This window comes from Panthera leo, chromosome D3 (genome assembly GCF_018350215.1).
Source record: "Panthera leo isolate Ple1 chromosome D3, P.leo_Ple1_pat1.1, whole genome shotgun sequence".
In the NCBI taxonomy this organism is placed as follows: Eukaryota; Metazoa; Chordata; class Mammalia; order Carnivora; family Felidae; genus Panthera; species Panthera leo.
The window spans coordinates 3,000,174-3,028,010 of NC_056690.1; the positions used below are offsets into that span (position 1 = coordinate 3,000,174).

General features: G+C 54.0%; 1 protein-coding gene across 2 annotated transcripts; it reads left to right on the forward strand.

Annotated features, from left to right (window-relative positions):
• Positions 1-38: 38 nt before the first annotated feature.
• SLC15A4 (solute carrier family 15 member 4) lies at positions 39-27,465 on the forward strand. Of its 2 annotated transcripts, none has more exons than XM_042909489.1 (8): positions 39-563; positions 6,960-7,255; positions 11,144-11,312; positions 11,690-11,767; positions 12,173-12,341; positions 20,546-20,701; positions 21,781-21,939; positions 26,502-27,465. In XM_042909489.1, exons 1-8 carry the CDS (start codon positions 39-41, stop codon positions 26,648-26,650), a joined length of 1,701 nt encoding a protein of 566 aa, XP_042765423.1. In that variant the 3' UTR covers positions 26,651-27,465. The 2 variants fall into 2 exon arrangements, with proteins under 2 accessions (XP_042765423.1, XP_042765424.1); XM_042909490.1 differs by lacking the exon at positions 39-563 and adding an exon at positions 2,993-3,886.
• Positions 27,466-27,837: the final 372 nt, after the last annotated feature.

The following is a 27,837-nucleotide window of genomic DNA, read 5'->3' on the forward strand; positions in this document are numbered from 1 at the left end:
GCTGCTGTGCGTTGGCCGGGGCGCGGGGCGGCGAGCGCATGGAGGGCTCGGGCGGCGAGCGGGCGCCGCTGCTGGGCGCGCGGCGGGAGGCGTTCGAGGGCCGGCGCGCGGCGTGCGCGGCCGTGCTGCTGACGGAGCTGCTGGAGCGCGCCGCCTTCTACGGCGTCACGGCCAACCTGGTGCTGTTCCTGAACGGCGAGCCGTTCGGCTGGGAGGGCGCGCAGGCCAGCCAGGCGCTGCTGCTCTTCATGGGCCTCGCCTACCTGGTGTCGCCGTTCGGCGGCTGGCTGGCCGACGCGCAGCTCGGCCGCGCGCGCGCCATCCTGCTCAGCCTGGCGCTCTACCTGCTGGGCATGCTGGCCTTCCCGCTGCTGGCGGCGCCCGCCACGCGCCCCGCCTTCTGCGGGGCCCCGCGCCCCACGCGCGTCCGCAACTGCTCGGCGCCGCCCTGCCCGGACGCTCCCGCCCGCTACTGCGCGCCCGCCGCGCTGACAGCGCTGGCGCTCGTCGGCCTGGGCGTGGGCGCCGTCAAGGCCAACGTCACGCCCTTCGGCGCCGACCAGGTGAGCGCCGCGCGGGCGCGCCAGGTGCGCCCAGATGTGCGCCGGGGCTGGGCCGCGGGCAGCCTGGGCCCGAGGGACTGGCCGCGATGCGCCCTGGGGAGGGGTGAGCACTCCTAGGGGATGGCCAGGGGGCCCGCACATGGAGCGGCCTTCCCTTCTGGGAAGGGGCCTCTTGGGAGTGATGGCCAGGTGGCTGTAGGTGGAAGTCACTTCCTTTCTGGGAGTGGAGTCTTGAAGGCTATCAAAGGTAGCAGCTGTCAGAAGAGCTTTAGGGGACAAGCCAACAACAGGTGCAAAGGGCCTGGGGCCAGCAAGAGCGGGGATGCCCTTGTTGCCCTAGCTGTTAAAGTGACAGGCATGCTGCAACACTTAGATGTATTAAGTCAGGACATATTGTACACACTCAGAATTAGGTAAGGTTGTATTGCACATACGTTAAAAAAAACAAAACAGAAGTGAGGAGAGAGGTGGTAAGAAGAGGCCAGGTCTTGGGAAGTTTTTAAAAGACTTTGAGGGGTGCTTTGCTGGCTCAGTTGGAGGAGTGTGACTCTTGATCTTGGGGTTGTGAGTTCAAGCCCCACGTTGGGTGCAGAGATTATTTAAATAAATAAAACTAAAAGAAATAGAACACAGTAGGAAGCCATTGTGGGGTTTGAGTGAGGAAATGACATGATCGGATGTGTGTTTCTGAAAGGGGGGCCTCTAGAGCAGGTGTGCCTGGCAGCTGTGACCTGACAGCCAAAGCTGGTCTATTTCCTTTTTTGGGAGGGCCCACAAGCTAAGAATAAGAACGGTTCTTAAGTTTTTAAGTGGTAGGGGAGAAAAAAAAAAGAGTTTTGCGACAAGTGAAAATTCTGTGAAACTTAACATTTCAGTCTCTGTACAGAAAGCTTTATTGGAACAGCCCTACCTGTCGGCTGGTCACACAGTAGCTGTGGTGTGGCTGCTTTCACGATGCAGTCGCAAGATTGTGGAGTCGTAACAGAGACGGGAGGTCTCGCAAAACCTAAGATACTTACGCTCTGCCCCTTCCCAGAAGAAGTTTGTGACGTCTGGAGTGCAGACTAGTGAGGGAAGTAAGTGGTGCCCACACGTGGACCAGGTAGAGACAGGTGACGCTGGCCAGATTAGAGACGGGGATGTGGACTTAGGTGGGCAGAGTGGATCCAGGATAAGTCGAGGTGGAGTGGGCAGGAATTGCTGGCGGGTCATCTGTGAGCAACAGGAAAGACGATGCGTAGGTTTTTGTGCTGAATAACCATGTGATTTTTACCGAGGGCTTGCTCGCCCCTGTTGTCCTGCTCGTTTCACAGACGAGGAAGCTGAGGCTGGGGAGGTTACAAACCGTGTGCCCAGAGTCACACAGCCAGCACGCGACTGAGCCAGGATGGGAGAGCCTGTCCTTTGAACCCGAGCTGTAAGCGTACCTGTGTCAGGCCACCCATTACAGGAAGGTGGCACCTTCTAATGATGTTGGGAGTGATGGATGCCTGACGTCCTGAATGCTTCCTTCTCTGCCCCGTGAAACGTGCTTTGCGTACGTGAAGTCATTGAATCTCCTGTGAACCTCCTACCGTTTTCCAGTAAGGAGGTGGACGTACAAAGGTGCTTTCTTTCCGTTGTGGCAAGTGGTCAAGCCAGGGTCGTGGGCATTCTGCGGCAGAAGCGCGGCAGAAACACAAAGCGTGCAGGGTTGGGTCTCGAGGCCCGGGCTTGTGGCTTTGGGGCTTGGGGGCCGTCAGTGAAGGGACAGCATGGGCCGCACAGCCACGTGATCACCTGCCATGGCCCTCACTGTTCTTGTTACGCTGCCTGATCTGAGCCTCTTGACGATCTATGTACTGGAGTTACCTGTCTTCCTAGAAACAGGCTGAGAACGTTTGGCCTGCACAGAACCATTCAAGGGAGTGGGAGCTGGGTTTGGGCCCAGGCTGTCTGACTTAAAAGTCAGTTCTTTCCAGTGGATAATAGACCAGCAATTAACATTCATAAGGAGTGAATGATCTTGTGAAGGTTATTTAGAATGCATGACAAAGAAGGAACCCTCCATGGTTAATCACATGGACATTTAAAAAAAAAAGTGCTCTCCGACCAGATGACCGGCCTAATCTCTTCAAATATGACCCTATGCTGAAAAGAATAGGACTGACCACTCTAGATTCAAGGACGTTACACCTGAGAACCAAATGCAATGTGTGTGTCATGATGGGATCCTCGGTGTTTTTTAAGCCATTTTGGGGGGCAGTTGGGGTAATTGGATGATAGACCACATATTAGATAAAATCGCATTGACATTAAGTTTCTTTTTAATTTTTTTAATGTTTATTTTTGAGAGAGAGACAGTGCAAGTGGGGGAGGGAGGGGAGACACAGAATCCGATCAGGGCTCTGAGCTGTCAGCATGGAGCCCGAGGTGGGGGTCGAACTCGCAAACCGTGAGATCACGACCTGAGCCGAAGTCGGACATTTAACCGACTGAGCCACGCAGGTGCCCCGACGTTAAGTTTCTTAGTGTGATAATGGTCTGTGGTCATGTAGAAGAATGGCTTTATTTCTGGATTCATGTGGGGTGAACTGCCATCCTGCTGCAACTTATTTTTAAATCATTCAGCCTGGAGAGTATGTCATTTACAGGTGCAGAAAAAGAGAACCAAGGATCTAAGTGAAGGGTACACAAAGCGTATGTTTTACTGTTCCTTCAACTTTTCTGGAAGATTAAAACATTTCAGTAAAATGGTGAGGTGTCCTTGAACCAGTGCACAGATAAGGTGGATGTGGTCCCTCCGCACAATGGAATATCACCCAGCTGTGGAAACGATGCGCTGATGGGTGCTATGACGTTATGGATGTCGACAACACCGTGTCAAGTGAAAGATCCACACGTGAGACGCGACGTGTCCTTTTTGTTCCACTTCTACGCAGATGCCCACAAAGGACAGACCAAGAAGACTGCCACAACAGCGGTAGCTGGGGGCCAGTGGTGACAGGGTGGGAGGTGCCTGAAAAGGAACAGTGTCTTGGTGGCGTGATGGAATGTGGAATTGGATGGTGGCCGTGGTTGCTCAAGTGCGGGTAGGCCACCAACCACCGAGATGGACGTTTCCAAATGGGGAATTGTTTCGTATGCGGACTCTATCAGGAGAAAAGCATTCAGAAGGAAGGCGTTGCTGCTGTTCTGCCACAGGCTCGCTCGGTGCCGGGTGCTGCCTGCCGGGTGGAGGGAGGTCTGGGCGTGAAGCCGGTCGGTCGGGCCGCTCTCCAGGGTGGGTTACTCGTCACCTCCTGGCTCTTCTTGTGTCCAGGACGTCTGCTTGTGTTCTTAAGGTAATGTAAGCTTCTCGATCACTGTCCCCTTCCCCTCCCACCCCCCAGCAGGGTCTCGAGGGAGCATTCTGAGCGAGAGATGAGTGGGGTCCGGCAGTGTAGCTTTGAGGGGCCTCTGTGGCCCTGAGATAGCAGATGGGCCACTGAGGACTCCAAGGCGATCCGTTTCGATGGAAGTCCTGCCAGCCCCTTATTTCTCCCCAGTGTTTAACCTTTTTCAGAGGTCGCGACCGTCCTTTCAAATAGTGAACTGAAAGAAGAAAAACTTACTTTACAGATAAAGAGAGGAAATGATACTTTTTTTTTTTTTTCCTGGAGGGGGGAAAAAAGTTGCAGTCTTGTGCATTTTAAGGAATTTTTCCAAATCTGCCAGCTGTTTGACTTACTGTACATGGTTCTGTTCTTTTCGCTGGACTTTTGTGAATTGACTGCCGTAGCTCCTTTGGACCGGTCACATGAGAAACTTGTTTACCCGCGGTGGGGAAGGGCATGAGCCCCGGAGCAGATGACGATGTGATGTGACTAGTGAGAAGTGGCTGGCTGTAGGCTTGCCAGCTCAGGGCACAGAAGCATGTGATTTGCAGCTTACAGGAGCCAGCTTCCCATTTGTGGAAAAAAAAAAAAAACAACACTGGTATGTGGTTATTTAGGGCCTTAGTAACAGGCTTAGATTTCTAAAGTAACGTTGGCTGGGGTGCCTGGGTGGCTCGGTTGGTTGGGCGTCCGACTTCAGCTCAGGTCACTTCGGCTCAGGTCCTGATCTCTCGGTTTGTGAGCTCGAGCCCCGCGTCGGGCTCTGTGCTGACAGCTCAGAGCCTGGAGCCTGCTTCGGATTCTGTGTCTCCCTCTCTCTCTGCCCCTCCCCTGCTCAAGCTCTGTCTCAGTCTCTCCAAAAATAAATAAATGTAAAAAAAATTTTTTTTAAAGTAACATTTAAAAATGAAGTACACTTGGAAGTTCGAACAGGTTCACTGCCAGGTTCACGCAGGACGATGTGTGCGGTGCTGCCGTACGTGACGAAAAGGGCCCGACGTGCTTGAACTGATACGAACGCTGTCTGCATTAATTGCGTGGTTCTCTTCCCCCGCTAGGCTGGCCGCCCCCCACGCCTGCCACCTCTCATGCTATTTCTATCCTTCGTTGTGTTTTCTCTGTAACCATTTCTCTGCTTACAGTTGGTGTTTCCTCCGGTCTGTGTCTGGGATAGGGTGGACACTCGTGTCCAGTTTACTGATACAGAAGAACTGTCTTAGAATACGAGAAATTCCCAGGACACATCCTTCAGCCTGCGTTCACGCCGGCCTTTGGTCTAGGACCTCTGTCCGCTTCTGACGGGGGTGGGGGACAAGTTGAAGCTCCTGACAACGTGCGGGGTATTTAAAACTCAGATTTTCAGTTTGGGGTGGTGGTTCCCATGTAATTACTTGAGGCAGGTTTCTTGCCAGGACAGCAGGCATCCTTAATCATTTCGGATTAGAATATGTTTTTTCTTTGGAGTCACAGATTTGGCTATTTCCTATCTGTACTTTAATCTTAAAGCATAGAGGTGAAACTATCACATGAAGTTATAATGACTGCTACCAAGGTGCTTTTTTGTATCTGGTGCTTGGTGGTCTGGGCCCCCATTGAGAACCTTCTGTGTTCTTGGGTAGTGTGGCCTGCCCTGTGGAACACACCAGGTCTGTTACTGGAACAGAAATTAGTCTTTTCATAACTTAAGGAGTTATGAAGCCTTAAAGGAGCCTTTCATAATGCTTCATAACTTAAGGAGGAGACAACAGAGGTTCCTAGGGCAGTCCTTGTATGCAGTCCAGCATGAACCACAGCTAGGAAGCTTATTTAAAAATTGTGTGAGAGGGGCGCCTGGGTGGCTCAGTCGGTTGAGCGTCCGACTTCAGCTCAGGTCACGATCTCGCGGTCCGTGAGTTTGAGCCCCGCGTCGGGCTCTGGGCTGATGGCTCGGAGCCTGGAGCCTGCTTCCGATTCTGTGTCTCCCTCTCTCTCTGCCCCTCCCCCATTCATGCTCTGTCTCTCTGTCTCAAAAATAAATAAACGTTAAAAAAAAATTAAAAAAAAAATTGTGTGAGATGGGGCGCCTGGGTGGCTCAGTCGGTTAAGCGTCCGACTTTGGCTCAGGTCATAATCTCACGGCTTGTGAGTTCAGGCCCTGTGTTGGGCTCTGTGCTGACAGGCGGGAGCCTGGAGCCTGCTTCAGATTCTGTGTCTCCCTCTCTCTCTGACCCACCCCTGCTTGCACTCTGTCTTTCTCGGCCTCTCAAAAATGAATTAATGTTAAAAAATATTTAGGAAAGGTAATAAAAACTGTGTGAGATCACTGGCTGGTGTAGAGAAGGTGTCCGTGTGGATGTGGAAATCAAGGGAAGGTGGGAAGGTGTGAGGGGCCTGTCCCCATGTGGAACATCACCAGCACTGTGGGGCCCATTATGTGGCCTTCTCAGAGTGCGACCTGGGGCTCATGTCCGAGTTCAGGAGATGAGGGGTTCGTGAGCCCCCCAGGAGTCTCTCCCTTATCAGAATCTCCCGATTCCCTGGATTGCCTTCCTAATCTGAAAACAGCATGTGGTTTTAGGTTCAGTCTGGGATTTCCTTTTTGCCCCAGATTTACCAACGTGTGGAGTTGTACAGCGGTGGTTCTAAAACTTACTGTGAATACAGGTCGCCTGGAAAAATGTTTAAAATGCCGATTCCTGGGCCCCAACCCCCGAGATGGTGACTGGGTGGGTCTGGAATGCGAGTCTTGTGAATGGGCACTTGTAGGGAGCATTCCAGTGTTTGCAGAGCAGGTGGTCCCAGCCAGTACTTTGAGAAACTCTCTTGGATTTCTTGGATTTCTTGGATTTCAGCATGATTAAGAGAAGCACCCCAGAAAGTGCAGTGATTAAAGTTACGGGGTGCTCCTTTGTCAGGCGCCCCGAATGGATCTGTAGGCACCGTTTGGTGGGGTGCGTTTCTTATGAGCTGCCACAGTGACAGTGACCGTAGTCACTTATACGGGTTTCTCTTCCTTGAGGATGATCACGTTTTAAAGTCTGTTTCCTCCCCGTTGTTTTAGGTTAAAGACCGAGGTCCAGAAGCCACAAGAAGATTTTTTAATTGGTTTTATTGGAGCATTAATCTGGGAGCAATCATTTCCCTGGGAGGCATTGCCTACATTCAGCAGAACGTGGGCTTTGTGACCGGCTACCTCATCCCAGCGGTCTGCATCGGGGTGGCTTTCCTGGTCTTCCTCTGTGGCCAGAGCGTCTTCATCACCAAGCCGCCCGATGGCAGTGCCTTCACGCATGTGTTCAGGATACTGGTGTATTCGTGCCGTCCCCAGAAGCGGATCGGAGAGCACGGTCACAGTGGGTGAGTGCCGGCTGAGACACGACGCTCCCAGCGCTGTGGATACAATACTGGTTTGTGTCTGACGCACATTACCGTGTGCAGGGCTCTGGTTGGCGGCTTCAGTGTCTCATGCGCACGCGAGGACGTTGTAAGGCGCTGCCGTCTCCATTTTTTTTTTAACGTTTATTCTCTTATTTTTATTTTTGTAACATTCATTTTTGAGAGTCAGAGACAGAGTACAAGCAGGGGAGGGGCAGAGAGAGAGGGAGACAGAATCCGAAGCAGGCTCCAGGCTCCGAGCTGTCAGCACAGAGCCCGACGCGGACCTCGAACTCACGGACCGCGAGATCATGACCTGAGCCTAAGTCGGACGCTTAACAGACTGAGCCACCCAGGCGCCCCTGCTGTCTCCATCTTACAGGCAGACCGGCAGCCTGATTCCGGGACTCATGCTTTTAGTGTTTAACTTCCACCCTGAGTGTCCTGTCACCACTGGCTCGGATGGACCTCTTCTGTAAAAGTGACAGAGATAGACATTGGCAGAGAGTAGAGAAGAGACGTTATACATACTCCCTGTGTTTCCCTTTTGGCTTTAAAAAGCTTTGAAAGTCATTTGAATGAAACATCCAGCAATCGCTAACTTGTATTGTACTTCCGAAACAGTAAGCTGCTGTGTCTGTCTTCTGAATCGGCTGCTGAGTGGGTCAGTGTGGGCCCCGTCATCCACTGGTCCCTGCGGCCACTCTGGGACAGGACGACACACGAGCAGAATTTTGAGAGGCAGGAGGGGAACTGCATCGTCCCCTCTGCATGGGACTTCCCAATTTTAGCGCTGGAAGTCCCACGTCCTGGGGAAGTCCCGGGCAAGCTGGGACAGATGATAGGTCACCCTCGATGCATATTAATACAGAAAAGTCCGGAACTTAGCCCAAGAAGAGAGCTCAGCAGTTTCGGGCTTTATCATTGAAGCGTGATCTACCCGTAGTACAGTGCACCCCTCATACTGTGTGGTTCTGGAGTTAGGACAGCCTCATTCGACATAGGTTCTAGAGTATTTGTCACCCCTAAAAGTCTCCGGGACCCTTGGTAGTGGACCCCCTCAAGGAGAATTCTGATAGGCACTCCTGATGGGTGGGCGGGCGGTCCCTGAGCCAGAGGCCGACCCCTCAGCCACACAGGGCTTTGTGCAGCACACTCCTTGCTGGGTGGCACTGAACTCTGGAAGGTTCCGTGCGCCAACCCCCACACCCACCTTCTCGTGGTTGGTGCCCTGAGCCATACGAACGTGTGGTATTTCATCGCATGCGGTGGGTTTGAAGCTGTTCCAAAATAGCTCTCGTGGCCCTGCCCCTCCGCCCGGGGCTGCCGTGGCCCCTCAGCTCTCCCCGCCCGTCCTGGGATTCTGACAGGTCCGTGCGGCGCCCAGACCCCTAATTCCTGACCGCGGATGGTGGCAGTGCCGTCTTCCTGGTGCTGTGCCTCGGCCTTGCCTTCATCAGGCCCAAGCAGGGGCTCTCATCCCACACGTTCGGTCCTTGGGTTGAGTACTCGTGAGCAGACCCATCCTCTTGAAGGCTTGGGGTGTCGGTGCATGTGGTACCTGGTAGACATTCCTGCAGGAGGACGTCACGGCCTCATGGACGTTTTGGGGTGTCCTGCACAAATGGCATGATGAAAAAGGTGTGGACTCTTACTTCAGAATCTGATTTCCCTGTGGGTTCGGTTTTGGGCGACTGGCACAGTTAAGATCGAAAGGACTGTCTGGCAGAGAAGCTGGTGGACCCGACAGTTCTCGAGTTATGTTCTCCTTACGCACGGGTCCGGGCTCTGTGACCTTGGGCAGGCTAATGACCTTGCCACGCCCGCATTCCCTCTTCGTACAGGGGACAGGGGCTCATCTTGCAGGGTCATCGTGGAGCCTGAGAAGCTGGCGTGTGCATGGCTGTTAGCGTGGCCCGGCCCGTGCTGAGAGCCCGGTTACCGTGAACTGCGTGGCCGGGAGGGGGATGAGCAGCCTCACCTGGGGTTCTGCCGAGGTGCTGATCTGCTCTGGTGGCTCCAGGTTCTTTTTGGTCTGGGCTGGTCTGTGTTTTGGAGATGACTCCACGTCGATTTCACGTGAGAAAATCGATGTGTATGCGCTCGTCAGGCTGAGTGGGGATAGTTCTAATCCTTTTCTGAGATGCACACCTTGAGTTGAGAATCTGAGAGTCACTAGACCCTCTTCCTGGGAGAACGCACCTGCGCACACACAGCAGCCTCTGCAGACAGTTCCGGGGGAGCACCGGCCTCGTGACGCTGGGGCCCTTTCTGGGTTCTGTCTGTGTTCCAGGGCATTCGTGTCTGTGGCTTCCTGTTGGACCCTTGTGTGTTGCACAATAACACGCTAACAACACGCGTGAGTTAGGGAAAGCGTTAGGTGCATTTGACTTAGCGGTATTCAGAACAGTTGAGGAATGCAAGTTGTGTGACCAGTAACATGGGAATGATTCGATGTATAAAAATGGGTTTGTCCTTTGACACTGACAGGATTTTAGAGAAACACATGGGTAGGTGATGTGGTAAATCACCGACCGTGTCTGTAATAGGTACGTAGGACTGGACATCTTCTGGCCAAAAAATAAAATTGGAGAAGCTTAGTGAATATTTTCAAAAGAGAGTCTGAATACTATCTTTGGAATTTAGCATTTCTCCGTGAGCGTGGTTTTCCTGATTCTGTTCCCTACTAGATAAGCTGCGTGCGGCTCGGGTGCCACCTCTGTGTCCCTGGCTCCCAGCTAGAATGGACCCAGACATGCAGGCACTCGGTAAATGTTTGTTGGACGGAACTTACCTTTCCTGTCCAAAACGTAGCTGCAATATTAAGTTAGTTTTCAGTTTTTTGCCCCCCCTCAAACGTTCAGGTTAAGAAATGTCAATGTTATAAAAAAAAAAAATCGAGACAAAAATGATTTAAAATAGTGGTAACTTAAGTTGGATAGTTTAAGCTACAAAGCAGACAACTAGAAAGCTGTTTATAGCCGAGTTGCAGAATTGGAAGATAATTATGTCCTGGTGGTTCTGGCTTTAGAAAGTAGTTGGTCGACAAAACAAATTTTTCTGTATCACCCCTAATGACCTAGGAGCATCCATATCCGCTGGAGAGTTTCAGAGCTGTCCGCTGGGACCTGCCCATCTTCTGACTAGTGACAGTGGCCTAGAGTAAGCGGGCGAGCTCTGTTGCTAGTGCCCAAGCCGGGACCCAAAGGCCTGAGCGTGAGGGTGATGCCTGCGGCCAGAGAGTGGATGGGTGGCGTCCTGGCCCCCGGCTTTGTCACCGCAGCAGGGGGTCCTTACCCTTCCGGCCCGGCTGCCTCCTCTGCAGTGGGGCCAACAGGAGCGTCTTGGTGGTCGTGGCTCGTGGTCAAGGTTATCGGGCAGGCGCTCAGTGCCCCCTGCTGCCAGGTGACCTCGTCGTGTTACCGTCACGCCCCCAGCCTCCCCCCTCCCCCCCCCCCCCGGAACAGATCCCTTCCTCACGGCCGCGTCGGTGGCTGCGTTTAAGTAAACGGCTTTGTTAACAACCTCAGTGTTATGGTCGCAAGGTCTTTGCGTTTGAAAAGCAGCGTGACTCAGAATCCACACCGTCCCGCGCAGCTTTTTTTCCTAAACGCTGGTGCAGCGACGTAGCTGGGGTGGCAGCCGGAGCGGAGCTGGAGGCCAGACGAGACCTGGTGCCCGCCGCGGCCGCCCCCGTGCGGTGCGGCCGCTGGTGTAGGAACCGCGTCGGGCGTGAGTCAGTGAGCGAGGGGCTGAAGGAAGGCACATCAGCGCAGCCAGCTGCCTCCCTGCCTCCAGACTGAAATTGTTGCCAGACAGCCCGTTTCCGGGGGTGGAAGAAAACTAACTCCTTCATTTTGTCTCCCAAAGTGAAGGCGTTGGAGCCCTTCAGCACCCTTCTAAACACAGTCTGTTTGATTCATGTAAGAGGTCTCGCGGAGGGCCGTTTACGGAAGACACGGTGGACGACGTGAAGGCCCTTGTGAAGATCGTCCCCGTCTTCTTGGCTTTGATACCCTACTGGACCGTGTATTTCCAAGTGAGTGCCGCCAGGGCCCCCCTCCCCCGGCCCGGCCCGGCCCTGAAGCTCCCGGGTGCCTCGGTGGCCCTCCTGCGAGTCTCCGGGGTCTTGGCGTCCCACTGTCGGTGCCCGAGTCCCTTCTGCCTGGTTCGGGGTTGTGAAAACCCTTCGACAAGAGGAGCCAGGAGCGGCTGCGCTCCCGGTTTCCCAGGCCCCCCTTTGAGTCTCATTTCTCTGTTCCTTCTTTCTCGAAGTTCTCTGCAGACGACGCGTGTGGGGACCAAATAACCGGGCTGTTCGCAAACTGAGCGTTGCGCGTCTGCTCCCAGAGCGGGGTGGGGGGGGGGGCGCGTGCTCGAGCTTTCGCACACCAACCGTACCGCTTTCTCACCCAGATGCAGACAACGTATGTTCTGCAGAGTCTCCACCTGAAGATTCCGGCAATTTCCAGCCTCACGGCCACTCCACACACGGTGAGAACAACCGGGGCGATGTGCAAATTGTCCCCCTGGAGCTTGTGTGACACACGGGGTCCCCCCGCAGGCCCTTGCGGGAACCAGGAGCATTCTCGCTGGAAGCGGCTTCTGCTCATTTTAGAGACGGGTCTCGGTCGGCTGAGTCGCTCACCGATTGGTGACTAACGTCACTAAACCCCAGCATCCTCACCGCACTTGGCCCCCTTAAAGCACAGAAGCGCAGGCGCAGAGGCATTTAGAAAGAGGTCTTTTTCAGTTCTAGTGTGTTGAACCTGGACTTTTTCCTTAGGCGGTTCCACTTGGTAGGAGTGGATTGTTCTGGAAAGACACTTGTCCCCGTTGGACATTAGTTACGTGGTTGCGTGTTCCTCCCAAGAACTAACCTTGTCTGTGTGTTTCCAGTTCCCGGCGGCCTGGCTGACCATGTTCGACGCGGTTCTCATCCTGCTGTTAATTCCCTTGAAGGATAAACTGGTTGATCCCATTCTGCGAAGAAACGGCCTACTCCCATCATCCCTAAAAAGGATTGCCGTTGGAATGTTCTTTGTGATGTGCTCTGCTTTCGCTGCAGGTGAGGTGGTGTCTGTGTCTCGTTCGGAGAGCCCGAAACCGGCTTCGGCAGCCGTGGGTGACTCCAAGCACGGTGACTGGCCCCCGGTCCTGCCGTGTGTGCACCAGAAAACAGAACATCGTGAACGTGGGTGGTGTTTGTTTTCTAGTTTCCGTTATGTGACGTGTAAGATGTTCTTCCCGCGGCTCCGCCATTTTCCTTCTAGAGCCAAAACCACGTACTCTGGAAGGTGACTTTTGGCTTGGATCAAAGGAGGCTTGTTGTCTCCCTCCTGATTGAGATTTTGGACAACTGTCGATTGCCGAATGGATGAATGTTGTGTAATTCTCAAAGATGGGGATTCTCAACCCTTAGTTCTTAACGTTAGGTCCACTAGTCGGCTTCAGTCTGCCCCGGACCGTTTGCGTTTTTATGTAAAACTGTGCATTTCGTGACAAGAAAGGTTTTATCAAACACAGGTTTGCGACCAGCCTGCACCCCCTAGAAAGAAACGGTTGAGAGCTGATGCCTCAAGTATCCCAGCCCTAAGGGGGGAGTTTTCCGTTGGGGCCTCCCTCGTGTTTTCGTGATTCTTCTCTTCTGAACCGTAGATTGGAATATCTTCTTCTGATGAAACTGAGGTATCACTGACTTCCTCAAGTTGCTCTGGAGTTCTTCCTTCATCAATATTTGAAAATTATGGAATTGTAGGATAGCGTAGTTACGTAACGAGAACAGAAAAGCTGATGTTCTTGAACCAACTGTGTATCACCCGGTGTTATGAGGAATTGAACGTGAAGCCCTGCCGAGACGGAATTTAATATTCTCCGGCAGTGTTTTCTAGCAGCCTCCCTGCACTGTCCCCAGAGTGAACATATTGATATAGTACTTAATAGATTTAAAGAAATGAGTCCCTAGGCTTAAGAGATCTATATTGCAGCGACCGGGACATTTTAGAAGACAATTACGTTTTCTCTTGATCAAATAGATAATTAAAGTGAGGTTGTGTCTGAATGAAGTTTTTACTGTGTGCTTTCTTTATAATTCTGTTTCCCTTCCAGTCCTGGGGCACATAGGGAAATAAGCAAAAGCAAATAAGAACTAAATTACAGGGGGCAGGTCTCACTGAGCAGGATCGGAGATCATCGGGGCCGTCTGGAGTAACAGAGCGGCCTGGGGTTGGTGTCTGTGTCCCGCCTCCCCTGAGCACCTGCCGTGGGCTCGGCTTTGGCCTGGGCAGCTCCCCTCCGTCCCTGCATCGGGGAGCCCTGTCTGGACCATGGCCACGCTGGTCACGTGCTGGGGAAGGCAGCTTGTTCTGTCCCTCTGGGCAGGGCGGTGTCCTCGGTTTTCAGGCATTTCCTAGCAGATTCTAAGTTCGGGCTCCTTTAACACCATCTTACGTTTTGGTTTGATTTCCGGCTGGACAGCTTCTGGGGGGCACCCTGAGAGCCGGGGAGGGCATTCTGGGGGTCTCTATGTGTCCGTGTGGGAGGCAGCAGGCAGACGGTGACCGCTGAGGGTGCCCGGTCGGCCTGGCGGTTCCGCCCGTCACCGGCGCCAGTGGGGCGGACGGGCCGTGCCCTGAGTGGCTGCTCGCGCCCTGCGGGGTGCTCGTGTGGCCAAACGGCCCTGAGACTCCGCGTAGGAATTGATTTCTCAGGAATGGAACACACCCGCTATGCTTGTTCTTAAGAGGCTTGAAAAGGCTTTCTGTGCTTGGTGGCCGGATATTGGGGAGGGGCCTCGATGTCACTGGTTCGGAGATTTTAAATGTCTTGTGCTTGAACCCAGCAGTTTATTAACTGCATCGTAAACAGGGGCCCGAGCTTCTCACAGCGTGACTTCCAGCTCTGGCGAGTGTTACTTAATTGGAACATTAATACGTTTTGAGTAGAGACCTGAAACTATCATAGCAAACCAAAATTTTAATCGAAAGGAAACTGTTTTGCCTTTGAACTTACTACCTCCTCCCGTAACCAATCAATAGCTTCCATTTAGTACCATGCCTGCTGGTGATAGTGTTTTCTTTAGCGTCCCTGAGATGAGAAGAATCAGGCAGGCCCGAGGGGTTTTCTCAAGTGTGCATAAGAAAAAAGGAAGTGTGTTCGTTGGTTAGATTTCCTTTTCTTCTTAAAAATTGTGTGTGTGTTCTTAAATTACTGAAGCGATACGTGCTCACGGGAGGAGAGGAAATCTTGGAAGCATAGAGAAGAAAATAAAAACGAGCTGTAATTTCCCTAGAGAGCCTCTCTCCTGGGATGGTATGAACTGGCCTGATCTCCTTTGTGTGTCTGTGCACATGCACCTCCTTTGTGTTTTTGCAAACATGAAATCCTGTTGTGGAAGCTGATTTGAGCCTGATGAGAAAACAGAAGCGTCAGAAAAACCACAGAGTGTAATAAAAGCTATGCATGTTACATGTAAGGAGAAAACCCCCAAAATACAGATGAGCCGTTGCACACGCACGTGCGCGCGCGCGCGCACACACACACACACACACACACACACACACACACACACTTAAGGACACATCATTCCACCGCCTAAGGAAATCTGCAGTTACCACTTTGCAGGTGCCCGGGCAAAATTATCTGTGTGCTGTATGGTAGGCGTGTTTCGTTTCCTTTGTCACGCGCTTTACAAAGCCCTGAAGTATCATGAAGATCCTCCCGTGTCCGACGCTCACGTACAGCTCTCCAGTGTTGGGTGTCAGGGCTCTTGTTTTCACTGCCATGGTCACCGCCACGGCGGAATTTCTTTCCTTTCCAAATACTTAGAAGCGTAATCATGGCACCCTTTGAAGGCTTTCGATAACCTGACGGAATTCTCTTCCGGGAAGGTGGTGAGGGGCTCTGCCATTGTCCCGGGCTGGTGGTGCCCTCCATCCGCCTGCCGGCCCCTCTGTGCCTCATGACTGTGTCGTGGGACTCTGTCCCGCGGGTGTGGGCAGGGGTCCGTGCGCAGACCTCAGGGCCCGAGAGCATCCTGAAATTGGGGCAGAACCAGCTGAGAGCCTTTTTTGGGCTATAGCTTTCATTAGTTAAGAACCCCTGGTCCACAGCAGGTCTTTAGAAATTAGTGTCACATGGTCAATCCGTGGTCATTACAGACACACAGAGGAAGCAGGGGCGACCTCAGTGCATCCAGAACCTCACCATCCAGTGACCACCACGTCATGTCTTCCTAGAACTTTTTCTGTTACAGGTACATTGTTTGTTTGGTTGGTTTTTTTTTAATAAATAGAAACGAAACGAACCAGCCACATTTATAATCTACTCTCCTTGTTTACTCTACACATACCGTTTTTCTGTGGCGGCTACACAGTTAAGTTACGGCTTTTAACAACTACGTGATATTCCGTTGTTGAATGTCCTGTCGTTTTTTAAGCCAGCCTCTCTCGCTGCACACGCTGGCGGATTCCAGTCTGTGCGCACACGCCTGTCCGTGCACGTGGCTGCTCTTGGCTCGCTGCCCGCCCCGTTCCATCAGCACCCCTGTCCGTACTGAGCACCTGTTCTGTGAGTCTCTTACCTGAAGGGCTTAAACACGCTATGTCTTCACTTCAGTGCGTATGGTGGTGGTGGTGGTGGTGATTTCCCCCCAAATAACCCGCCCCGATATTTGTGTACCGTGTATGCTCTGTGGCGTTTTCTACTGGGCTCTTCCTGTTCATCCTGATGTGGAAATCCAGACTTTCATCTTAGGAATATTCTTTCCAATTGAATCATTTTCCGTTAACTTTATTTATGGTATCTTGCAGGTTTTTTGTTTTTTTTTAATGTTTATTTTTGAGAGAGACCGAGACAGAGAGCAAGCAGGGCCTCGAGGAGCAGAGAGAGAGGGAGACCCAGAATCCAGAGGGAGACGCAGGCTCCAGGCTCCCAGCTGTGAGCAGGGAGCCCGACGCGGGGCCCGAACTCACGAACCGCGAGATCACGGCCTGAGTAAAGTCGGACACTCAACCGACCGAGCCCCCCAGGCACCCCGGCGTCTTGCAGTTTTATACACATCTTCACTTTAGGTCCTGCCCATTTTCCGTTGGGCTTGTTCCTCGCTGCACGAGGTGTTTCCGCTTGCTCACATGGAGGTTTTTTAAATCCTGAGTTGTAGTGAATTCTTCTCAAATGGTCTCTTGTTGCCTTCAGATCACACGGTTTCTTCTCCTGCCTTCGCGGTGACCCTCCCTCCCTGTGTCTGTTGGGCGGTGTTGGCTGGGCTTCCCGCCAGGCTGGTAGGGGGCGTCCACTGGGCGGCTCAGCGGGCAGCTTAGAACTTGAGTTTGAGATACACACTCACGACGATGCCAAATTTGTCAGCTGTGTTTCACGTTTACTGAGTGTCGTTGGCAGGAATGAAAGTTGGCTTTTCCTCAGGTACCACGTTTTGGTTTCCAAGAGGGTCACGTGTGTGCCCCCCGCCCCCACGCCCTGCGATGTTCACGTTTTTGATTTCTGTTAACTTCCTGATGTTCGCTCCTGCATTTCGGAAACACCTGCGTATTGAGAGGGTGGGAGGGTGCTGGCCTTGACTGCTGGGACTCTGCTGTCCTGTTGACGCCCGCTCGCCCCCACCGCGCTTGACCTTGCCTGGCCTCCCGGAAGCACCCCTAGGCCCTGTGCGCAGGAGAATATTTCCACAGGGGACGGTGATCGTCTCCTCCCTGGGAGTCCAGGTCTTCGCCTGGAGAATCCTGTGAGCCCCTCACTCTGAGGAGACGTGCGGTGACTTTTTCACCTCTTCTCAGTTTTGTGCAGATCGTGTTTTCTTCGCAATCCCTTAAGCTTTTTTTTTTCTAATGTCCCGAGTAAGCCGTTCATTTTACTGAGTTCTAGGCTGGAGATAAATATAGTCTTCTAAATAAGCCTGTGGGGCCTCCTTCCTCATTTACAGTTTCGTGTATTCTGTGCTCTTTCTTCTTCAAATTAGGTTGGCCAGAACTGTATGTGTTTTATATTGTTCCGTAGACACAGCTCTTGACTTTATCAATTTTGCTTTCTCTGTGTTTTCTAATAACAGAGAACAATTAAGGGATGCATTTCTATTACCTCGGGTTGGTTCTGTGTCTCTCTCTTGTGCGTTACATCCTTCACTTACTTTTACTCACTCTTTCCTGTTTAACAGTGGAAACCGCGGAATGGTATGAATTTGCCTGTCGCTGCTGCTTTGTCAGGTTTCCTGTGCTTGGATTTGTTGTAATGTCTGTTGTTTTCTAAGGGCGCGTAAATGGGATTGTATTTCCTGTATGACCCAAGAGTAATTTCAGAGAATTGTTCCCATGGTATTGATGTTTAGCTGTAGGTTAAGGATGCCTACTTTTATTGTGGATTTGGGAGAGATCATGGCTTTATGACTCCCGCACTGGGGACTTTGGGCCCTCCTCTCTTGTCCTGGTAGCACTTCCTAAGACGTCTGTAGGGTGCTGAATACGATGGTTCCTCTGCTGTGCCATCAGCTGTGTTCATCAGATGCTTTAGAGCAGGGGCCCTAAACTCAGTGCCTTCAAGGGGCCTGGGGCCACACGGGTGAGCACACGGTCCAGGAATGTGGTAGTCTGTGCATCCTGCCCACACCCTCCCTGAAACTCTGTGTGGGCCTCCCGCACTGCCACCCGAGCACTGACCTTTGTGGCCCCTCCGTTCAGTGAGTCCTGAGCCGTGTGCCATGTCGATGGTGCCCAGGCCTTGCCTGCAGGTCTCCAGATTGCAGCCCTTGCCCCACACGAAGCCTTACTTTTTGTCTACTTGTTGTGTCAAGGGCTGGGAGGGGTGTGTGTCTGGTCGTCCCTGTGTTTCGAGCTGATGAGGCTGTTCTCGCTCTTCTCCAGGGGTTCACTGCGTCACCAAGGGAGGATGGCCCTTTGGTAGCGAGGCAGAGCACGTGGGGCCCCTGAGACCCGGGCACGGGGTGGGGGGCAGACTTAGCGCTGCTCGTGGTTAAAGAGCTTGGAGGGGATTCTGTCCAGTTCTGTGAATCACAGATGCCATTGTGTCTGTGAAGCCGCGAGCACAGGGCTGCCCGTTGGCTCAAGGAACACGCCGTAAATGGCGCCCATTTGTTACTCCAGGTGTGTGTTTCTCAAATCTTTCTTCTGCCGTGTTGTTGGGCGTCCCCTCTCCCCTCACTCCTGCCTGCCGGCTGTGTCGTGGCTGGTCCTTCCCCTCACCTTGGCCAGTGGCCCTCATCCGGCCCCCGCCGCGGGTGCTCGTCTGGACCTGTGCAGAGTCACGTCCTTCACTGAAGAGTTTGCCGCGCTGGCTGTTCCAGCACGTTCCTTCCCGTTACGTCTGTGCTTCCTCGTTATTTCCCACTGTTAACACTGATGACGGCCTGTGCCCAGGCCTCTGTCGTTGGTGGAGCCCCCCAGCCTCCACTGGCAGCGTCCTCTTGTCTGCTGTGGGGTTGGCCCCACGGCCCCCACAGGAGCTCCCTCATCTGTTTTCTCATGTCCCCTCCCGGGCCTGTCACCTGGGTCCCCCTGGCCACTGCCCCTCGTCCCGGCCTCCTCTCCCGCAGTCTGTGTCGTGTCCGTGTTGTCTTGCTGAGACCACAGAGGTCTTGTCCCACGGCGCGTCACATCTCTCCTCTGATGTCCCCGCTGGTGTCCCTGCCCCCCGATACTCACTTACACACATCCCCTTAACTGTGCGGCCTTCCCTGTGAAGAAGAGAGTTTTTTCCCGCTTCAGTTTTCACCCCCAGGACTGGTTGGAAGGGTCCTTCCCTACAGACCCAGCTGCACGCTGGTGGCTGGTGCCGTGACCTTGCAGTCTGAGGGGAACCTCGGCCGACCCACAGGAAGCGGGTCACACTCTGTCCCGTGGTTGGAAGATGCTCCAGCCGGGCTAACACTGCTGCCCACAGCCCTGCTGTAGGACAGCTGTCACTCATGGATAAGGCACCACACGCCTCAGACGCCCTGTCCCCAGCAGGCGGGAGCACTAGCCAGACGGCTCCGCACCTGCATGTCCTGTGAGAGGACGTGGTGTGGGGGCTGGGGTCCCCTGGACACGCGGCCAGGGAAGGGACACAGGTGTCTCTGATGGCAGTGAGCCGGAGGCGTCCCCTTCCCTTGCTCCTTCCACGCGTTCTGTCTCTGGACGTTTCACTGGACACGTAGCTTGGGGACAGCTTCCAGAATGTGTCTTCCACCCCTCACTGGTAGTCTGGACCCTCCCCACTCTCTGGTTTTAAATACGTACGCGTTGGCGTGCTTTTCAAAGCCTGGGGTCCATGATTTTATCACAGAGTTCTTTAGAAACAAAAGTGGTGGCCTCTTCCACCTAAGAACTTGGTGCTACGGCTGTTCTTTGTCAGCCTCACTCCGTGTGTGTGTGTGTGTGTGTGTGTGTGTGTGTGTGCGTGTGCACGCGTGCATGCGTGTTACAGGGAGTGGCTGTCTGTACTCCTGCTTGTTTCCAGTGTCTCTTTGTTGCACTTGACGAAAGACCAGTAGCTGAGCGGGGTCACAGGGCCGCTGAAGGCGGTCTGCTCGCTGGGGTCACAAGGAACCTGGCGTCACTGTCAGTAGCAGGTTGCAGGAGTAACGATAAGTCAGCACGGCAGCCCGAGTCGGGTACCAGGACGAGAAAACGTCTCCAGCCTCACTGCCTTCTGACAAGCCGACGCATTCTTACTCTGCCACAGCGCTATTTAGCGTGGCCCGGCTCCTCCTGTTAGAAACAGAAGGGGTACAGGTGAGCCATCCGGACGTTTGAGGATTAAACCCCACGTGTTGAGTCTCCTGTGTGAGGCGCCGTGAAAAGCCCACATGAGTCGTGTATGGTTCGATCAGTGTTTGAGTAACTAGGAAGCTGGGAGCCGGGAGGTTCTCTAGATTGGGGACCTCCGGGGAAAGCTGTGTCCCTGGGCCTTGTCCCTTCATGTGATTTTCTTTTTTTTTTTTTTTTTTTTTTAACGTTTATTTATTTTTGAGACAGAGAGAGACAGAGCATGAACGAGGGAGGGGCAGAGAGAGAGGGAGATACAGAATCTGAAACAGGCTCCAAGCTGTCAGCACAGAGCCCGACGCGGGGCTTGAACTCACGGACCGCGAGATCATGACCTGAGCCGAAGTCGGAAGCCCAACCGACTGAGCCACTCAGGCGCCCCCCTTCATGTGATTTTCAAAATAATAATCGTAACAGACCTGTAGTTTTTTAGTTTAATTGCAAATGTTAACGAACAGAGGTTCTATTAACCTACTTATTTCCTACTTAATTCCAGGAATTTTGGAAAGCAAAAGGCTGGACCTTGTTAAAGAGAAAACCATTAACCAGACCATCGGAAGGGTCGTGTATTACGCTGCCGACCTGCCCATATGGTGGCAGGTCCCACAGTACGTGCTGATTGGCGTCAGTGAGATCTTTGCAAGTATAGCAGGTGAGGCTCCTCTGAGGTCGGGGTTGGGGTCTGGTTTGAAGGCAGGAGGGCGTGTCCCTGTGTTGGGGGGGTGACGCAGGGACAACAGATTGCCTCTGTATCTCCTGGCAACAGCTACGGTTCAGAATGTGAGTTGGTAAGTACAGTAATCCTGTAGAAGTGAGGTTCTCCTTCCTTCCTGGGTATAAAACCAGGTTTCCCAAAGACATTCCCATGCATTTGTCCCCTGCTGTGGGGAAGGAGGAAGTCCCGGGTCGGGCACTTCCTGGGCACAGCTCTGCGGTTACCCTGCAGCCCCCAGGCCCCCGGCCGTGGGCCGCTGCCAGAGCTCTGGGTGTCTGGGTGTGCTGGGTCGGCTTCGTGAAGGAGGCAAACCTGATTGCTAAACGTGTCTGCACCAGCCTCTCTTGTCCTGGGAGTGAGGTTCTGTGGGGTGTGGACAGGTGTGTTGTGTGCAGGCCTGTGTCCGGCTTCTGGGAGGGAGGGGGAGGGCGAGAAAATTATCGACAGAGCTGGGTGTGTTGTGGGGGGATGTGGGTGATGGTTCCCCCTCCTCACCTCTCAGCGACTCCCGCAGAATTGGCTCACGATCTGTGAAAGATATAAATCAAACTGTTGTCTACACTGCGCATCTCCACATCTAGTTATTATAAAAACTGGAATTTATAGATGTCTCTGTTGAAATTATTTTAAGATATATTGCCGTTAAGATAGAAGTCTTAACACAGAATCCCATTTTAGTGTACATACATTGTTTTCAGACCCCTCTCGGTTGAAAATAAAGAAGTTTGATTCTTTAACCTCTTTCTTTCCATACGGATCCATCCCGAAATCCAAGCACTGAGAAGTCAGATGTTACCTTCAGTTTGAAAGCAAGGACTTGACATTTTGCCCCGTGACTGGAAGGACTGTCATGGTGAAGAGAAGGGGCCCCTGACCTCTTGACCTTGTGTTAACTACGGTCCTCAGAGTAGGGCAGGGAGCTGAGTCCCCACGTGGGGCCCGTGCTCACCCTGCCGTTTGAGGCAGGGCACCGTCAGCCCGCGCCTCTCACAGAAGCAACCCCCTTGTTTTTACAGGTCTAGAGTTTGCCTACTCGGCGGCCCCCAAGTCCATGCAGAGCGCCATCATGGGCTTCTTCTTCTTCTTCTCTGGCGTCGGCTCGTTCGTGGGCTCTGGACTGTTGGAGCTGGTGTCCATCAAAGCCATCGGCTGGATGAGCAACCACACAGACTTCGGTAAGGGCCCCGCCGGCAGTTTGAAAACGGCCACTGGCAGAACCCGGTGCTTACGCGACGGCAGGCCAGGCGTCTGAGCGCCAAGGTCACGTTAGGGGAGGTGGGCTGCCCGGGGGCGGCCGTGTGCAGTTCCTGGATTGGCGTGAGCCGCCCCCCCCCCCCCCCCCCCAAACACCTGATCTCCTTCATCCTGACCAGTTTCCCGAGGCCCCTGTGAGCCTCTGTCTGCCCCAGGGGCCAGTCTCTGGGGCTGCTGCTTTCCGGAGACATCTTGGACCCCCTTGTGGACCACAATCTTCGTGAGGCAGATAAATGCTCTAGCACATAATTCCCTTTATTGAATCTTGGTTTGTATTTTCCTTTCTTTTCCTGACGGTAGCTTTACATTTTCTGGTATTAAAAAAACAGGTAGGTAAATAGTTGTTTTTCTTTCCTTGTGACCTGTCACAATGGGATTTTACAGCTCACACCAGTAGGTGGCATCTTGGGTGCTAAACAGAGTCACTCAAAAAAGACCAGAGTTTTGCTGTTTCCAGATTTATGGTGGCTTTTAAATGGACGCAGGAGATGAAGGAAGTTTCTTTCTTTTTATGTTACCGTTTTGCTTCTGAAAACAACTTTATTACTTCATTACATCCTTATGTAACCTTGCAGCGTTAACTCCGGTCAGCACTCTTAGCCACCTTCAGGTCTTAAATCCCCTTGAAACTCTGAGGAAAGCGTGGGGACTTTGCCAGAAATTACAGAATTCCAAAAGCCCTGCGCTGAGTTAAGTTCCCATCCTAAGGGGTGAGTGTAAGCCTGTGGGTCCCAATGTGACGCCCAGAAACCTAGGCCGTCAGTGTGGGCCCTGGGGCGTGGGCTGCAGTGCATTCCAGCTGCTGGAGTGTCTCCGTGGCAGGCGCAGACCTGGTCGTCCTGAAGAGAGCGGGCAGGTCCAGGGCTTGGTTTCTGCACGTGGGGCCCCTGGAGGGGACAGCAGGTGCACACGGCATCCGAGAAATCTCACGGGTCCTGGTGACCGTGATCTGTTCTTGTGCACGCAGGACAGCCCTCCTTCAGAGAGAGCCTTGCTGCAGACACCAGGTCTCTGTGATTCCTCAATGTGGATTCTATGTCTTTGTCTTAGTTTTCAGCATATCCTGAAGGATTGATTGGTTTTGGTCAATCTCATTGCTTCCCAGAGATTTGATCCCTTCTGGGCTAATTTAGTATTTAGTCACTAATTGAGTATCTGAGACTTTACCCTGGTTTACCCCTTATTTCTGACAGGGTTGCTTCCAGCCCTGCCCTGTGAGGCTCATCTCCAGTCCTTGCACATGGCACACGCACAGGCTTGGACCCGGGTCTTGTGTGTTGGTGTTGTTTTCAGAGCGTGTAGCCTGGGACGGCCCCACGCCGCTCCCCGCTCCTTACTGCCACGCCAGTGAGGAGAGTTTTGGTGAGCTGTGCTTGCGGCCCCTGCAGCCTGAGTGGCGAGGCGAGGCGAGGCCGCGGATGTAGGAACCGTGCAGTGGTCCAGGCAGCTCCCTCTCTGCTCCCTCCCACCTGGGGATTTGGGCAGAGAATGGGACACGGTAGCCCCCCTCCAAAATCAAACCTGGTTTTAATAGCCCAGGTGTAATCCTGGGCTCCGTCCGTGCTGTTCCTGACTCTCTGCTGTTCCACTCCTTCCCTTCAGCTTCTGTGTTCAGGCTGCTGCTGAAGCAGGTGGCGTTAGAGCTGGCTTAGTGTGTCATGATCGGCCCACGAAGTGGCTTCCCGTGCAGTCATAGGACTGCGGTGTGAAGGGAGAGCCCCCACCCTTCCCCCTCCTTCCTTCCCTACCTGTTCTGCGGGCGTGCTTGGTTTCCATCCTCATCGGGCCCAGAGTGATTCATACGGCGAGGGGCACCGGTCTGAAGTGCACAGTTTGAGACGTTTTCCATCCAGATCAGAATGCAGGACGTTTCGGGAGGCTTCCCTGCGGCCAGCCCACTCCCCACCCCGCTAGGTGTGGAGCGCTGTGATGTCCGGCACCACGGACCCCCTTTGTCCTGTGCTCTGCTGTGGCCGCTCCCTTCCACGCTCTCGTGTGTGGATCCTCCGTGGCTGGTTCTTTATTATTTGAGGAGTAGCCGGGGGAGGAGTCTGTCCAGTTCACTTACCTGTTCTCTCCTGCTGGGTGCTAGCGAGGTTTCCAGTTGGAGGCTGTCATGAGTCAAATGCTGGTTCTCGCACGTGTGTCTGGGGCACGTGTAATGTCAGTTCTCTGTGGCCCAGGCGTCTGTCCTCCCAAGTACAACCTCCCAGAGTTTGTCTGTATGTGCATCGTCCTGCAGTCGGTAAAGAGGCCCCAGAAAGCACGGGGCGATTGCTTCTACGGGGTGACGCCATCTCTGAATGCCCTCTGTCACCCCCACAGGCCGACCTGCCAGGGAACGCAGCGTATAGTCCCTGGGCAGCGTATAGTCCCTGGGCGTGCCCGCTCTAAGCTTCGGAAGTTGTAAATGGCTCTTCACTTTGGGCAGATTCGCATTTCAAAGTCGGCCTGCAGAGTGACGTCACCGGTGTTCCGACAACGACCTCGTCTCTTAGCGTTGAATGCCGACAGCACGGTGGTGGCCACAGACCCTGGGCTCCACCAAGGGCGTGCGGCTCTCTCCCAGTGCCCGAATGGAGCCTGGCCCGCCGTGAGGGCTCAGGCGCCGCTCTTGCCTGTCTGCTGAGAGGTGGCCTGCCGAAGCTCAGGTGTCCCCACATCCCTTCCCAAACCAGCCCGCGTGCCAGATCATGGTCTCCCGCAGCCCGTGTGCACGAGAGTTCTCTAGAAGTGTGTGAGCACACGTACAAATGTACATTCGATGTATTGTTAGCTGCGTTTATCAATACGGGCTTCCGGAAACGTTGGTGCAGATGAGTATATGTTCAGATGGAGGGATGTACCAGGATAAGCCAGCTTCACAAAGCCCTTCAGAGGAACAAAGCCTCCGTTTCGTAAGAAGTCAGAGCTGCTGTGAGACCAAGTACAGTGTTTGTTCATCTGTCGAGAGATGTGTCAGGGAGCCTTTTCAGTAGGTGACAGATGGCGGAAGGGGTGGGACGCCTTTGGGCCGTGGTGACAGGGTCAGTCCATGTAGGGAGCCCAGGGCAACGTGTTGTGCGTGGATGTTTGTGTAGAAACATCGCTGTATGTTGTGCACGCGTCCTTCCTGCTTCTCCGTGGTGAGCGGTTGGGTCAGCGGTGCTTTAAAGACTCGCTTCTCCCGTGGAGAGACCGCCAGTCCGTGGGGTGGATGGTCCTGGACCCACCTGGAGACTGAGACAGGACGGTGGCAGACAGGTGGGCTGGGCACTGTGTCAGGGTCGTTACCTGCTCGCTTCCTCCAAATGATGACGCTGCCCGCGAGGTCTCGTGGGCCCCCTTCTGCAGGTGAGGAAACAGCCCAGACCGTCAGGCCATTTGGATTTGACCTTTGTTGGTTGATCTCCACGGTCTGCGGCTGGAACCTCTTCCGCCTCCTCGGGATTTATTGGGAACTAAAGGGAATATTGCATGGGAAATGCCGCGCTGAGTGCTTGGGGCCGAGTTGAGCATTTGGTATGTTAGCTACTGGGGTCAAGTTCGCTCCTGTATCACCTTGAGGATGCTGAGACCTGCGCATTTGCGGGAAAACATCTAAAGACACGCTTCTGTCTTCCTGTGGTACGTAGAGTGTATGTCACCGTGCACTCTGGCTTGTGAAGGGCACGCGCGCTCTGGAGTGAGTTCGGTGTCCCCGAGCTCCCGGACCATGCGGTAAATCCTGAGCCCTAAGTGGCCGCGGCGTCCAGGCTGCCTTCTGGTGTTGTGTGCGGTGTTGAGAAACGTCCAGATCCGAGACCCGAGTTGCAGGGAACAGCACCCGCAGGACTCCGCATGGAGATGGGCTCTCTTTAGTCGCCTTCCTGCTGTTCCGCCGGACGGCGGCTCCGCGGGGGGCACGACCACGGACCTTGAGGGGCAAGCGCTGCAGGAAAAGACTGGAAGGCAACACCGTGTGACCACGTATCTGCTTCCGGGGGCAGGGACGCAGCGGGGTGCGGCCTCGTATCTGCTCCGGGTCGGGGGAGGGGTGTGGGCAGGGGCGCAGGGGGTCCCTTGTTCACTTCCCTGCTCTTTCCGGGCGGGAGCAACTTCAAGTAAAAAAAGACTTTCTCTGCTGCGTCCAGTCGGCACTCCCGTCGCTCGCCTTGTCGCACGCTTCTCTTCGGCCCACCGCCTGGATTCCCCTGGGGGTGTGGGCAGAAACAGGTCGCGTCGCTGCAGCCCCCTGGTCCTCCTCCTTTGTCTTCCGGGGGGGACGTTTGAGGGGCAGGGGTCACGCCAGGGACCCCCCCACCCCGCCTGTGGTGGAGACACACAGCCAGCTTCAGCGCGCTGTGTATCTTGCGTTTCGGAGACACGGGCTCTTCGACTTTTAGGCGCTTATTTCCTAATAGCTGCAGGTGAAGAGCACCCTGACCTCGCTCGGGACCGAAGGTGGTAGGTGAGACCTTTGGAGGTCCGCAAGCACAGCTCACGCCTCTCTCGTCCTCCCCAGGGAACATCAACGGCTGCCGTCTGGACTATTACTTCTTCCTCCTGGCCGCCATCCAGGGAGCCACCCTCCTGCTGTTCCTCGTCGTGTCTGTGAGGTACGACCGTCCGCGGTCCCGGGCCATCGGTGCGCCCGCCGGCCGGAGGACCTGACGGCCCCGAGGCCGCGTCCACAGGACGGAAGGGGGCCGTGCGCCGCGCCGGCCGGGCCGGGGCACTCGTGGTCGCCGTGCAGGGGCGGCCCCTTCTTCCCTTGCCTTCTCCCAGATGAGCTGGGTAAGTGCCTTTCCGTGGTTTCCTTCCGGGGCAGAAGCCGAGCCCCGCGGACGGGGACCCGCGGCGGAGCCGACCAGGGCCCGAGACCGCGCGTCTGGTCTGCGTCCTGGCACTGGTAGCAGATGCTGTGGCCTCCTGCCCACAGAGACCGTATCCTCTCGCTTTGTTTCCTTGTGCTTGAGAAGCGTCCGCTCAACCTTGAACGGGAGGGCTTTTCAGGAGACAAGAACGTGGGCAGGTGCCGCAAGGACTTGGTGCGAAGGTCAGGTCCGCGGTTTCGCTCGTAAGCCGCCGAGCTCGCCAGTGCCGGGTTTTTCCGTGGCGAATGTGTTTTATCCGCGTCTTCAGAAACTTACTTTTAAACCATCGACGATTGTTTTCTCACGAAAGAACGTGCGTTGAGAAACATTGAAGGCCGTGTGACCTGTCTCAGGCGAGCAGGAGCCCTGAGGGGGTGTGAGCCTTGCGTCGTCTGTCCTGACATGTCATCCCATCCTGGGCGCCGTCGAGGGCGAAGACTGGTCACCGAGGCGGTCGGGGAGCCTCACTCCGAGCGGAACTCGAGATTCAAGGCCACTGGCAGTGTTAAATGTCCCGAGCGCGCTTGAACCGTTGGGCGGTCTGTGTCGTTGTTTCACGTGGCTGTGAGGGTTCTGATTTGTTAAATAAACTACTCTTTCTTTGTTGCTGTATCTCTGGCGTAACCTTATTATAAAAAGCCCCTCAAATGTGGGACCCAGTAACTACTTCTTTGCGTGGTTTGTGCACGGCCTTCGCTTACTTGCATCGGAGGCCACGGGGATTCATACACTGTCGTCTCCTGAGTCCCGAGGTGATAAAAGTCACAGTAAAATACCCATTCCCGTCACGGCTCTTTGATTCTTCCAAGATAGCGTTTCCTAATCCTGCTCTGCATATTCGGAGAAATATGCAGATTGCAGATTCAGGGAAAACAAAACATGAACACAAAACCCCCTCACTGTTTTAATGGGTTTTGTGGGTTTTTCTTTTTGTTTTGCTTTGTTTTTTTAATACAAAGTATAGAAAAACTACAGAAAAATAGA